General features: G+C 43.3%; 1 protein-coding gene across 2 annotated transcripts in view; it reads left to right on the top strand.

The window, feature by feature from the left end:
* The window catches only part of NHS (NHS actin remodeling regulator), a 354,034-nt gene that overhangs the window by 297,600 nt on the left and 42,102 nt on the right, over nt 1-14,332 (top strand). For both annotated transcript variants that reach the window (XM_064364491.1, XM_064364490.1), the window contains exons 2-3: nt 7,979-8,131; nt 12,598-12,731. In XM_064364491.1, coding sequence (XP_064220561.1) covers nt 7,979-8,131; nt 12,598-12,731 — 287 coding nt within the window. The remainder of the gene's footprint in view (nt 1-7,978; nt 8,132-12,597; nt 12,732-14,332) is intronic.

The raw sequence follows: 14,332 nt of genomic DNA, 5'->3' as shown, positions 1-14,332 counted from the left end.
AGCCGACCAAAGTGACCAAGCTGGGCTCTCCTTTTTCCCTGATCCAATCCTCTTCTGAGTTATTTGCTCTGGAAAGCTCAGAATGCAAAAGAGACAGAACACAGGGAAGGAAAGGAGCTCAGATATTTCATATACTGAATACCTGGCTACATTGAATACCCAGCTTTGTATATTTAACCAGAAGGAAGAAAAGGGAGTGTGTGCATTTCCACTGCTGTAACAAAGGTTTTCCACCAATGTCATCTTTCCTTGATGATATGTAGACACTAAGTCTCAAAGTGGCTCATAGTTGTTACTGGTAAATAGGCAGGGCCCTGTCTTGCAGCCATAGTCCCATCAGAGCAGCTCTTGGCTGGTATGTCCTTCTGTAAAGGAACACAGGGCAAACCCTGGCTTCTGTGGCTGGTTCATCTCAACTATTGCTCCCTGAGCTGAAGCACACCTGGAATTTTAAAATAAAAATGAATGGAATGTGTACTATCCACAGGTGAGAAGTGTCCCCCCTGCCCCCCGCCCACAAAGGACAATCTGATAAATGTGAAAGGTAGCAAAAAATGACTTACAGACATGAAGGGTGCAGAAGCTAGGTTGATTATCCCCAAAGGAGGAAGAGGCTGCCGAGGGAAGTGCATGGGCCTGGGCTCAGAAGACCTTGGCTTTGGTTTTTGCCTCTGCCAAAAATCAGCTTTGGGATCTCAGGTCAAATATTTGAACCTCAGTTTTCTCAACAGCACATGAAAGGAGTGGCCTAAACAGTGGCTTTCACAGTGTGTTGACTGCTACTCAGAGTAAGAAACATATTTTTACATCACAACCCAGCAAACACACACACACACACACAAACACACACATGCACACACATGCACATATATGACACAAGTGATAGCCTCACCAAACAACACTGCATACAGTGCACTTGGGTATTTTCCAGTCTGCTCTATTTTATTTCATTGTTTTTAAAAATGCTAGTCTTGACCTGCTAAATGGATTTCATAATCCATTGGGTCATGCCCTGCAGTTAAAAAAAAAAAAAACAGAACTCCATAATTTCCAAGGTCCCTTCCAGCAGTAGAATCCAATGACTCTGCTAGATGCCTAAAGGAGTTTTCTTAAAACAATAGCTGAGCTGTGACAGATGACTATGTGCTTACATTCTGGAGGAAGTGTCTGGTGTAGAACATGGCAGCAGAATGACCTGAAGATAAACAAGTAAATTACAAACTACTGCCAAGGAGAATGTCTAGGACTGCAACTCTGCCACTGCCTCAGAGAGTTAGGACCGCCAAATCATTATACTAAATGCTGTCCAAGTCAACAGATGGCAGAGATTTGGGGACACCGAACCTGTCAGAGAGGTCACAGGCTCCCCAGTTGTGGGCAGTCTTCTTTCCAGTTTCCAGAAATGAGACTCTCAAAGAGTGATCTTTAGTAGCCTCATCTTTATTTATACTTCACTCAACAAGAAGACAGGCAAAATAAAGCAAAAAGAAACTTGGAGAGCTCCAGACTTTCCTCTTGTGAACTTGGTCCCTGATCCTGGCCTCCCAGTCTTCTTTTGTTTTCAGCCCAGGAAAGGGAACCAATATTTATTAAGCAGTGACACATGCCAAGGATGTTGTTACTTGATTGGAGCCTGAACCACTGCATGAAGCCTCTGTGATTTCCCTTTCATAGAGGACTTGCTCTGGATCACACCAATGCTGTGATCCATCGTTCCATCCCAGAGCCCAGGCTCTTTCCACCAGCCCATCCTGCCATTACAGTCTGGGTGGATTTTGGTGACTGGCAGCAAATGGAGGGCAGGACAGCACAGGACTCAGAGATCAAAAAGTCCAAACTCCTCATTGGTAAAGATGGGTCCTAGAAAGGTTCAATGACTTGCAAAGTGTCACATGGTGGCAGAACTGCGACTATAACCCAGGCTTCTACTGGTCTTTCCGCAGGATGTTGGACATTAAAACAACAATGGTAACAGTAATAATTAAACAATCTTCCTGGTATGAAGCATCGCCTTGTTTTAGAAGCTGGGAAAACTATTTCTATGGGAAATATTGTTCTAGATCCTTTTAGCATATAAATAAACACACAGATATGTTCTCCTGTTCTGTAAGTGTTAGAATGTTTTGAGATGCTGGAATTTGTTAAGAAACCTAGATATTTCTGATAGTGAGAGGTGTACATTAGACACTTTTTCTATAGTGGGGAACAAATCTGAATTGTTGTAGTTCTACAGAAAAGGAAGCCCAGCAAGGAAAGACTCTGGGAAACTGGCTCTGGCTTTGGGCTGCTCTGCAGGTGACTGGAGCCTTGGTAGTCCTTGCTGTCTTTGTACTTTACCCTGTTCCTTCCTCCAAACTGCCAAGCAGTGTGTGCAAGGGAATGGTTACCAAGGAAGAAAGGGCAGGCAAGAATAAATGGTTTCACTTGGTGAAATCCCCTTCCCATCCTTTCAACAGATCCAAGCACTCAGGCAGCAGCAACAGACACCTTAGGGAGATTTCCCATTTTGCTTACCAAGCTGATGGCTGCTGAGGATTGGCTTCAGTGTAGCAGGGACCCAGGGAGCAAACAGGCTACATATCTGTGACACTGACAATTTCAGATGCTTATTAATTGATTAATATGCCAGCACACTCCTCACTGTCATGGGGCACCAGAATGGATGATTTCTGGAGGGATGTGTTCCTACCCACAAAGCTGTGTGTTGGGGGTGGCTGTGATGGTAGAAGGGCAGGAAGAAGATTAGCAAGGTGCGGATGGGTAAGTATGTCTGTAAGGCACTCTGAGAACATTTAAAATTTTTTCTTCCCTCCCTTGAAGGGATACAAATTCCATTTCTGAGTCATTTGGTGCATTTTTCTGAAAATTTCACATGCAGCAGCCAAAGTTTTATCTCAGCTGTCACCTCCCCTTTCTTAAGGAAAAAGGAGTAGCAGGGAAGAAAGCCAGTGCAGGGGTGGGGATGTGATGTAAAGAGGCTTTCTAGGAAGAGAGGCTAACAATAAGCACTCTGCACTCCTCCCGGGGGCATAAAGCTGTAAGGGAGTGGGGTGCTCATGAGGCTAGAAAAGAGAGGATCAATGAGTAGCACCCCTAGCAAGGCAGGGGAGATGGGGCTGGAGAGGCTGGGGCAAGACTAGGTTTGCTCCTGATTTTTACCCCTTCCCAATAGTTCCTAAATCCAAGCCTCCTTCTGCTCTTAGAAACAAGCCTGGTCTTTCTAAGAGAGTGGCAGCCACTAGTTTTCCTTAATGTCTAAGTCAGCTCATTTCAGAGGACCCCAATGACCATATCCATCCTTCCAATACATCACTATGAATCAAGATCTAGACAATTCCATTATCTCCAGTGTTTGACAAGGGAATGAACTAAGATCAGCCTATAAAGACTTTTCACTGCCCTGTGGACATTTCCTACAATGGCATTTTTTTTCAGCAGTTTGGTTTTATGGTTATCTGTTTGCAGTGTTATTTGTCTTTCTGGTATAATAGAGCACATCTTCCCAAGCTCCTGCTAGGCACTTTCTGGAAGTCACTCAGTTCTTGGTTACACCTGATTCTATGGGTGATACAGACAGTAGTGGTTCTGCATCTTTTCACTTTATTTTGAAAAGCACTGGATGCTTTTTATGTGGTAGATGGCCCATTCTCCTTCCCCTACTCCATCACCCTTAGCTTAGGGAAACTTATTTCAATATTAGTTTGGGAAAGAGTGGCAGCTTAGAAGCTAAAAGGAGATGGTTTCTGATCCCAGATCTTCTACTTACCAGGTGAATGACTTAGCAAATTTACTTACTTTCTCTGAGTTTCCATTTCCTTATCTATAACATGGGGTCAATATTTTCTTCTTTGAGTTGTGTGAGAGTACCATGATATCATTAATATAATGCACCTGGCTTAGAACTTGGCATATGGTTGGAGCGTCCCATAAGAGCTTATAGTCTTAGATGAGGGAAATGATACATCCAAATAACCTTTTTCCTGTTGTGGAGAATAAAAATGACACATAGAGCCTTATTTCACGTTGTAACCCTTGCCATTATCTTCCCCTTTCTTGGGGAGCAGTAACAGAGGGGAGGAGTTGACAAGACAAAGCAAGCGACTGACTCTAGAGAAGTAGATAAAGTAGTGGGAGTGTCTATTAGTGATATGATTTGCCTGTGTCCCCACCCAAATCTCATTTTGAATTGCAGCTCTCATAATTCCCAGTGTCATGGGAGGGACCTGGTGGGAGGTAACTGTTCATGGGGGCTGGTTTTTACCATGTTGTTCCTGTGGTAGTGAATAAATCTCATGAGATCTGATGGTTTTATAAAGGGGAGTTCCCCTGAACATGCTCTCTTTGCCTGCCACCATGTAAGACGTGACTTTGCTCCTCTTTTGCCTTCTGCCATGACTGTGAGGCCTCCCCAACCATGTGGAGCCGTGAGCCCAATAAACCTCTTTCCTTTATAAATTACCCAGTTGCAAGTATGTCTTTATTAGCAGTGTGAGAACAGACTAATAGAATTAATTTTTTATTATTTCTAATATTGCATAGCAAATTATTGCAAACTTAGCACCTTAAAACAACACCCATTTATTATCTTGCAATTTCCTTGGGTCAGAGTTCTGGGTATGGGTTAAATGGGTCCGCTGCTCAGGGTTAACTGGGCTGAAATCAGTGTCATTTGGGCTCATCTCATCTCATCTCATCTCATCTCATCTGAGGCCCAGAGTTCTCTTTCAAGTTCGTTGAATGTTGCCAGAATTCAGTTTCTTGAAGTTGTAGGAGTGAGGCCCTCAGCTCCTAGAGGCCACCTGCCATTCCCTGCCACATGCCCCTCTCCACAACATGGCAGTTTGCTTCTTCAAGGCCAACAGGAGAGCATCTCTGTTGCTTCTTGTCTTTTAAGCATTAACTCAGGATTATACTCTCTCTTTTGATTAACTCAGTCAATTGAGTTTGGACCATAAAACCCTTTTTGCCTTATAATGCAACGTAAGTCACAGGTTCTGCCCACACTCAAGGGAAGGGGATTATACAGGGCATGTGGACAAGAAGGCAGGAATCTTGGGAGACATTCTAAAATTCTGCCTATCATACAGTGACCCCTGGATGTATCCAAATAAACAGAGGAAAAATCTTCTTGCTTTGCTTTTTTCCATATTCATGAGAACAAACATTCCTAGGGCACTAAGCCTGCTATCTTGCATAACTCAGCCATGGTGAGATTGTTAAAAAGGGAGGAAAGGGGAGCATGGTGAACCTGAAGATGCAGGGCAGCCTTACAATGACAGTAGAGCAGCTCATGAATGAATGGATTCAACTGTGGTTGAACTGTTACTTAAAGAATATATGTTTTAAAGAAGGAAAATGGGACAGTTTTCCCTGGAAGAGCTCTGTTAGTGCCTGTCTGCCTACCTCTAGTGTACACATAATGCTAGTTAATGCTCTGTGACCAAAGGACATCACTGAGAACAAAGACATTAGTTTTCCTTCCTTTCCCTAAGAGATAGACAGCATGGTGGCAACTGATGAGTGAAATATTCACCTGCTAATATGTGGCAGAAATCCAATATAACTTCTCAATGGAGAAAGAAAAAGATTTTGGAGAGAAAAAAGTGAGGATCCCTGCCCCTGAAGGCTGTCATTGTGAGGGTTGGTTCTTCCTAGGAGCCATGACTTGGCTGCCCATGCTGGAACTCATGCATTACTTTTTGCATCTGTGAATTCACAGTCCCAAGCAGCAGGCAGAGTTTAGCAGCCCAGAAACTCAGCATTGGCTTGCCCAACAAGCACAATAGAAATGTGTTTAGGACATCAGCAAAGCATGGGCACCAAAAAATGCGTTTTTCAGGTAACTTGATATTTAATATTTAATAATGAGGGAAGATAATTTTGCTGAACATCTTTATACTGATTTTATGATGTGCCAATTGATTCTGAAATTTGGGATTACCTACTGCAGAAAGGTGGAGGTGGAGGAGTGAGGACTATAACCTTTTTGGTGTTCAGGGCCTCTAAAGTCTTGATGCCTGAGACCATCCCTATGGAACTGTATAATACCAAAACAGGAAGAGTCTGCCAGTGTCATTGCTCCCAACCTATTGTGCTCAGGCAGAATCACAGTGAAACCATTTTGCCCAAAGCCAGAGAACAAATGCTTCATGAGGGCAGGGATTCCTGTGTGTGTTGTTCTGTGCTGTATTCCAACACCTAGCGCTATGCCTGAGACTAAGAGCTACTTGGAAATGTTCCATCAGTGGATGGGTATTTCCATTTTCAGCAGTCTCTTCCCTTCCCTCATGTTGCCCAACTCCTTTCACTCCCGCAAGATCCTAAGGCATCATCAGAAGACATTTTGTGTTTCTCAAACCTGCCTGATGATAAACATAACTTTTCACATAATACAGATGACCAGGTTTCTCTTTTGGAAATTCTGACTCAGAGTCTAGGTTGATGCCTAGGAATCTGTGTTTTTGACAAGCACTTCTGATGAGTCTTTTCTTCAGACCAATATTAAAATAAATAGCAAGGGCTCAGTTTTTCTCCACACAGCAATTGAAGAGCCATTGTCACTTGACCTGGTTTCTGATGTGTTGTCAAAAGTTACCACCCTAAGCCTCTGGTCAACAGTGCTGAGGGAATAAAGGGCTAGAAAAGAGTCTTCTGGTCTACCTCTGAGTCATCTTGGCCCAGCCCTGTACCCTGGCTCCCACCTTCCTGAAGAGATGAGCCTAAGGGAAGGGGTGCTCAGAAGTCCCTCTACTTCTGGGACTGCCCATTTGGCTTCTTGCCCATTCTTTCCACAGATAGACTTTCTGTTCTGTCCATTCTCCCAGCTGTCATGAGCACATGAATTCACAGCCCTCTCTCCTGGTTTTGGTAATGACCTCTGCCCCATTGGGTAGGAGTTGACTTCTGCGTGCAGGGAGAGGCTGATTTTTCAGTCAATCCCCCGTTGCTGAACCAGAGTGGAAAGAGATGAGACTGGAAGATGGGAGGAGTGGGGTGGCCCAGGATAGGAGACTAGATATGGATAGTGGGTCTGGAGGGTAAAGCAGACTGGGCCAGTTCTCACCATTCCTGAGGCTGAGAGGCTACCCAGGTGCTTGTGAGGTCCTCTGTGCAGCCAGTTCTTAGTAAAAATCCTCCTGGTTCCTAACATCTGATTCTAGCAGAATTTCTCTTTAACTCATGGAGAGTTCCATCCTGGGCTCCATGTGTACATGAAGAAGATGATAGTAGGTTAAATGCTGTGTTTGGGGGAAGGAAGCCTTCCTTCCCTGATATCTTGGATGAGTTGCAAGAACTCATCTTGCATCGGCAGTTTCCCTTTCTTAATACTCATTACCCCTGTGATGGTTTCTTTAATGCATATGCTTACCCCTGGGTGAAACCAAGGAAACTGAGTGATGCTTTTGAAAGATGACAGGCAATGGAGCTGGTAGGTGGAGGGCATGGTAACGATACCTCAGGGATGGGGTCTCAAGAGACAGAGGCAGGGCAAGGTATGGGCCAAAGTTCAGGCAGACAGCAGGGGCAGAGTGCAGAACTATAGCTCTGAGGCCCTGCGGCCAGAAGGGCTGAAGCTGAGGCAGTCTTTCCATTCATCTCTGAGGTTTTCTTCCACATTTTTCAGAAGGAGGACCCCCATCTCCACCCCCAAGCAGGCTGGCCAGGGGCTTGTCAGTGTTGAGCAACTGTGCCAAAGGTGAGCAATGAAGGTATGGAGAGGAAATTAGCTGGTCATAAGTAGACAGTTGGTGTCTTGGAGTCTCCCGTGCCTCAGCTCAGGGGCAAAGGTTGTCCCTTTCAGTACCATAAACACCAAACCTTTCTCCAGTCTTGAGTTAGTTCTTAATGTGAATGTAGTAGTCTGGACTTCCTCTCCACCCAGACTTTACTCCTGTCCTCGTCCCAATCCCACGGTTGGCCAAAAGCACAACTTCAAGCCACTGATGGACAATGCCCTGTTTCTTTCTTTGTCTTGCAGCCGTCTCCAACCTGGACATTGAGAGTAAGCTGAGTGTGTACTACCGTGCCCCATGGCACCAACAGCGGAACATCTTCCTCCCAGCCACAAGGCCACCCTGTGTGGAGGAGCTGCACCGCCACGCCCGGCAGAGCCTGCAAGCCCTGCGCAGAGGTGATAGATCCTGGGCTCAGGGGCTTTTGCAGGAGACAACTTGGAGGTTGTCCCATCCAGGGGTCCTCTGTCCCATCAGCCCCAACACACCCTCTTGTTGTAGCAAGTACTTTGAAACGCTCCCTTTTCTACCCTGAAATGAAATCCATGGGTAACATACCTTACCCATACACATAAGGAAAAGTAGCACTATGGTCTAAATATGATAATTAAGAGAAATTAAAAGGTAATTATTTAAAATAATATCTATTTCAATATGCAAATGCTCAGAAACCATTCCAAGGGGCTGGAGGGCATGGCCATGAAAACTGGTACATTCAGTATATATTAGATATGAGCAAAAAACTAAATACTTTGGATTATAATGAAAAGGAAATTTGGTTTGACTCAGATATAGGCTCTAGGCTTTTCCCCTATAAGAGATTCTGATGGGACACTTAAAATTGTGTGAGACCTGGGACACATTTTCATTGACTATCCTCTGCATTATGGGATGGCTGTCATCTTTGGCTCTCACCGAATCATTCTAACAACTAGAATGATCCCCTAGAGGGCTCTTCTGCTTCTCTTGAGAACCAATGATCTGGACTAATGCCCCAATTCGATAGTAGGACACATGGAGGCCTAGAAAGGTGAGGAAACTTGCTCAGAGTCACACATAGGTTAGGTGTGGTACCAGGACCCAACCTAGGCCTCTGAAATGCCTGCCAGAGCTCTTTTCCTCCTTGCCATATAGTGTGTCTCATGGAAATAGATACTGATATTTATATGTCTCTCATAGACCTGAGAAAGCTGGAGATAGGCTCATAGCAGTCAAAAACGGAATACAGCCTTTTCTTATACTGGTTGACTTAAAACCACTGCCCTATCCTCATCATCAATAGTTTGTTACCTTCAATTCTTATCTTTTTACCTTCTTCATCTTTTTTCCTTTTAATGAAAGAGCTAATCTCCTAATATCCCTAAAACAATTGTTTCTAAAAATTTTCCTTGGTTATTAGGAGAAGACATTATCATACTTACAATGAAGAGTGATGATCAGTATCCTCTAGAAGCATCTCTGGCATATTTACCATTCACTTCAATTTTATAGTTGGCTAAAAAGTTCTTTAACTGAAGCCACCTTCTGAAAATCTTTCTTTCCACACTTGCCATTCCTTTGCAGCCTGGATTAGGTACCCTTCCCATAATATCCTCTGCATCCTCCAATACTGCCACTTAAAAAAATCTTATAACCAACCACTATGGGTCTGTTTTACCAACAAACTACTAATAAGCCATTAATCTATAAGCAACTCAAGGGCAAGGATTATATCTTATTAATTTACTTTATTCAAAGCACTTAGCATGAAGTTGCCATATAGTAGGTCCTCAATGAACATTTGTGGAATTGAATCAAGTTCTGCAGAAAACTGGTTGAACGTTGAGGGTACATGATGACTATAAAGGAATCTGATTGTTCTCACCAAATCCTTTCTCAGGCCTCATCATTAAAAGCTTGGTAACATTAGCCCTTTAGGCATAATTATTTTTATCCCTTTATTTTATTAATAAGTCATCCCTGATTAGGTTTTTATGGATTCCACCAGCTAACACCAAGCTGCTCGTAAACGATCACATTTCACTGCTTTGTCAGGTTTGGACTTAAAGCAGAACTGAAGAACAGCAAGTGCCAATATCAGTTTTCTCTGAACTTCCTCCTGGGGGGCAGTGAGAGAGGGATGTGGGGCCTCTTGGGGTTTGGAAGGAAGACTGTGGAGATGCATTTTACCCTCCACAGACTGGCTTGTTTTGCGGTTGGCTCAATAGCATATCTTGGGTGTAGTAGTTTTAATAGCACTGCAGAGAGCCATAAACAAGAATTATAGCCATCATGGAATTAAAAACATGCAGTGTAGAATTAAAATTAGAAAGTGACTTTTTTTTAACCTTATCCAAGAAACACAATAGCATAGTGCTGTATTCATCAGCATAATCCACTTCTGCCATCTGGTGGCTGTGAATAATAGTGACCTATCAAGACAACTGCCATGCTCAGAAAATGCTGCAGTGAGCATCCCTGTAGGTTCTCTATTTGGACAGCTGGAATAGCCTGGCTTCCACCAGGAGGGAGTGGATAATGAAGCACAGACAAATGAGGTTGTGGTGGCAGCAGCTCTGTGCTTCTTTTGGAGGTGAGACTGTAAGGACAGAGCTGGGGAACCAAGATTAAAACCTAGAAATTGGCTGCCTTCAGGATCTGCTTAATAGCAAACCCCTCAACAAACTTTATTGAAGACAAAGCAGTGTTCCAGAACTTAGGATTCAAAAAGCAATAAAGTATGGTGCCCACAAGGAATCCCTGGTCTAGTGGAGAGACAGCCAAGTAACCAGGTAATTTCAATAAAGTGATAGGGAGGCTAAGAGGAAAGGTACCCAGTCATTCCATAGAGCTTCAGGGAGGGCTTTGTGGAGGAAGTAGCATCTAAATGTATTTCAAGTTATTTAGGCTCTGATTACTTTTTCCCCCGCTTTTTTTTTTTTTTTTTTTTTTTGAGATGGAGTTTCGCTCTTGTTACCCAGGCTGGAGTGCAATGGCGCGATCTCGGCTCACCGCAACCTCCGCCTCCTGGGTTCAGGCAATTCTCCTGCCTCAGCCTCCTGAGTAGCTGGGATTACAGGCACGGTCCACCATGCCCAGCTAATTTTTTGTATTTTTACTAGAGATGGGGTTTCACCGTGTTGACCAGGATGGTCTCGATCTCTTGACCTCGTGGTCCACCGGCCTTGGCCTCCCAAAGTGCTGGGATTATAGGCGTGAGCCACCGTGCCTGGCTTTTTTCCCCTTTTTAAAGTAATTCTTTAATGCTCAGAACCAGTAATGACTTTATGTGACACTATCATTTATGTTCATAAAACATGGAGAGAAGGATTCATAAGCAACTATAAATAGATAATTATATTTTATATTTCTTTTCCTTTCAAGTTTCAGGCTGGAGCATAAGTTTCATTGGTTTAAGGGAATAATGAGCAAGATTCCACTGCAGTTTCAGGCTCTAGTGGACTAATGTTCTCCCTACCTCAGCACCAGAAAACGGTATTATAAGGAAGCCATTAATCTAGCCAGGCTACTCCCAGCCTAGGGCAAAGAGATATTTCAGATTGTGTGGGAGGGGAGCAATTGAATGGGAAATTAAGTTGATGTCTCCCTTCTAACTCCTCCCGTCCTTTCACTTCTTTCTAACCAGTAACACCTGTAAGCAACTCTTCTGTATGAATGTAAGAATGTAAACACTTTTCCTTGTGCTACCCATTTAGAAAAGCCCACTGTTTGCTTGCAGAATGATGGAGGTGGGCACTTTAACAAGGAAGATGTTTTTCTTAAACAGTCTTCTGATAAACATTGACTTTGGAGGCAGTTTAGCAAAGAGTACCTACATGGTTTTGAAAACTTTGCTCTGATTGCTTATGGGAACCAACATTTGTCAGAAGAATCCCAAGCAAAGGGAGATGGTGAATACTATCACATCTTCTTGACATAAACACTACGTTCAGGCAGCGAGGCACACAGACAGCCAAATCAGACATGGATAGAAATCAGAAAGCTCGAGTGCTCAGTTCCTAGTTTAGGAGGCAGCACATTGAATGGGGCAAAGAAAATGGGGCCAGCATCGAGGAGGCCTGTCAGAAACGAGTAACAGGACCTAGAAAAGCCCATGGCAGTGAAAGCACCCACCACAACCCATTCAAAATACAGAGAAATAGAATACATTATAATTTTAATGAAAGCATTAATTCACTCTTTTAGTCACTCAACAAACATGTGATGTAAATACTCTCAACGTGACTTATTTCCAGGTACCAATGGTTGAAAAATGGACTCACAGCATGGGGAGAAATGCCAGATATAGGTGAAGGGGAGGAAGGCAGCAAATCACACTGCCATGTGTGTACCTATGCAACAATCTTGCATGTTCTTCACATGTACCCCCAAACCTAAAATGTAATAAAAAAAGAAGAAAAAAAAAGAAAAATGGACTCACACAAATTCCTGAATATGTAGCAATCAGCTCCCCTGAGCCAGTGAGAGCCAGCTCTGGTGGGTGGACCGGGCAGCTCTGGTGTGTCTGTGCCTTCTTTCTACTCCAGTAGTAATGGCAGCAAATCTTCCACTATGTTCTCAACTTTTGTTGTCATTGTTTTTGTTGCTTATGTTGTTCTGAAATAAGTCACGCTGAACTCAGAAGTGAGCCCTCTTGTACAGATTATGAGATGGACCCACTGAAATATATGCCTCCAATGTCATATTAATAGTAAGTGAAAGTTCAGTTAAAAACAATTCTGAAAATCTGATTTGGTATACAAATTAGCTAAAGTAATGAAAACTCACTTTTTTTTTTATAGCCTTTTGCTAATACTCCCAAGGGGAAAAAAGAAATGGAAAATGCCAAGTGTATTTCAGTATTACTGCTTTTTCTCCTTCTCAGAACACCGGAGCCGGAGTGATCGCCGTGAGCAGAGAGCAGCTGCCCCCCTTTCCATCGCAGCTCCTCCACTGCCACCCTATCCTCCAGCTCACAGCCAGAGGAGGCGTGAGGTTAAGGACCGTCACTTCTTAACGGTAAGCTTGGTGGCAACCTGCAGCCCTGTGCTTGCTCCTCAGGAAACATCAGTTTGTCTGGGAGTCAGTTTCCTGCCTTTCAGTGAGGGAGGCTGGGCTGGCTAAGAGCTCAAATCATGGGCATTTGGGAACAAATTAATTTGCCCTCCTTTCATTCCTGAAAGAAATGCCTCTTTTTTGGAATACAGACAGTTTTTAGTTCACTAGCTGCACAATGCAGTAAAGCAAGAATAGTTACAGACAAAAATCAGGAAAAAAAAATATGTACTTCAAACCTCGGTTCTTCTCCTTGCAAGCTGAAGGATTCAGGGTAGGTTACTTATGTTCTTTGCCCTCAGTTCCCTCATCTGTAATATGGGGATACTAATAGTATCTAGTTTATAGGGCTAGAGGATTAAATGAGATAAGGCATTTAAAGCACTTAGCCCAATGACTGACTGATAGAGTAAGACCTCAAGAAATGTTAACCACAACTGCCACTACTGTTATTACTAGCCAAGTGACCATGTGTCTGACTTGGTGGGGTGATCTGGGAAAGAACTTAAGTGATGTGAAAAATTACCATTTGAAGAGTAATCATGTCATCATTTCATGCTTTCCCATTCTCTAAAGGAGGCTAGTTCTCTGGGGTAACTTAGTATCATGGTGATGTCATCACCTCTGGGGCTTTCAGCCCTGACCAGATGGATGTGGCTACAACTCAGCCCAAGCCCTCAAGCACAGGTCACAGATGATGAAGCTGAGCCCAGCTCAGAACACCTGCAAACACTATCAGCAGCTGCTACAAACACATCACCACAGATGTGCCTTTTGGGGCTTCAGTGGGGACAAGGGAGCACTTTGTGCCTCTGAGCAAGCATCATTGAAGTGAGGGACTATGGCTTTTGTGACCAGATCAGTCCACACTGCCTGCCTGAATGTCTGCAATCCTGCTGTCTTGTCATTCTGGCTCAAGACCCAAAGTCTAAAGAAGTTACAACAGTGTGGGTTTGAGTTAAGGTTTTTATTAGAAATTAAATTTGCATGTATGACTCCAAATTGTGCACCTTTAAGGCTTTTACAATATGCAAGATAGATACAAAATATTTGGGTCACCTGATGCCAAACATCCAGCCAAAACCAGACTTCATCTAAATGAATCCACATGATATGCTATATCCAGATAAGAACTTGAACGATAGTGAACGAAATATAAAAACATTTTTCCTATTTTTAGCTGGACTGCAGGCAGGTCCTTCAGTGCTCATCAAGTGCCGACTGAGTGCCACGTCGCACTCACTACATTGCTCCACTGCAGCCCAAGGATAAGTAAAGGAGATAAGGGCCTCTTAGGGCTTTCTAGTTCTTCATCTAGAGCACTTTCACATGCTAGTCATTTGACATAAAGCAGAAGTTCTTATGCAGCTCAAATCTGCTTGCTGAAGCCTTTGCTTTTAGTGAGGCATTTTCTGCATAAAAATACTAAAAATATTTTTCCCATTCATTATAACATGTTTTCTGGCTAATTAAGTTGGTTTTCTTGGAAGGGAGGAGGTGAAAGAGAAGAATTTTGAGCATTTACAGAAATGACATAAAAATATAACCCTTTCTCATGATCTGCA

This window comes from Aotus nancymaae, unplaced genomic scaffold (assembly GCF_030222135.1).
Source record: "Aotus nancymaae isolate 86718 unplaced genomic scaffold, 86718_ANA_hifiasm-v0.15.2.pri h1tg000058l, whole genome shotgun sequence".
NCBI classification, from domain to species: domain Eukaryota; kingdom Metazoa; phylum Chordata; class Mammalia; order Primates; family Aotidae; genus Aotus; species Aotus nancymaae.
The sequence above is the reverse complement of the archived record's forward strand: the minus strand, read 5'-3'. Positions and strand labels throughout refer to the sequence as shown.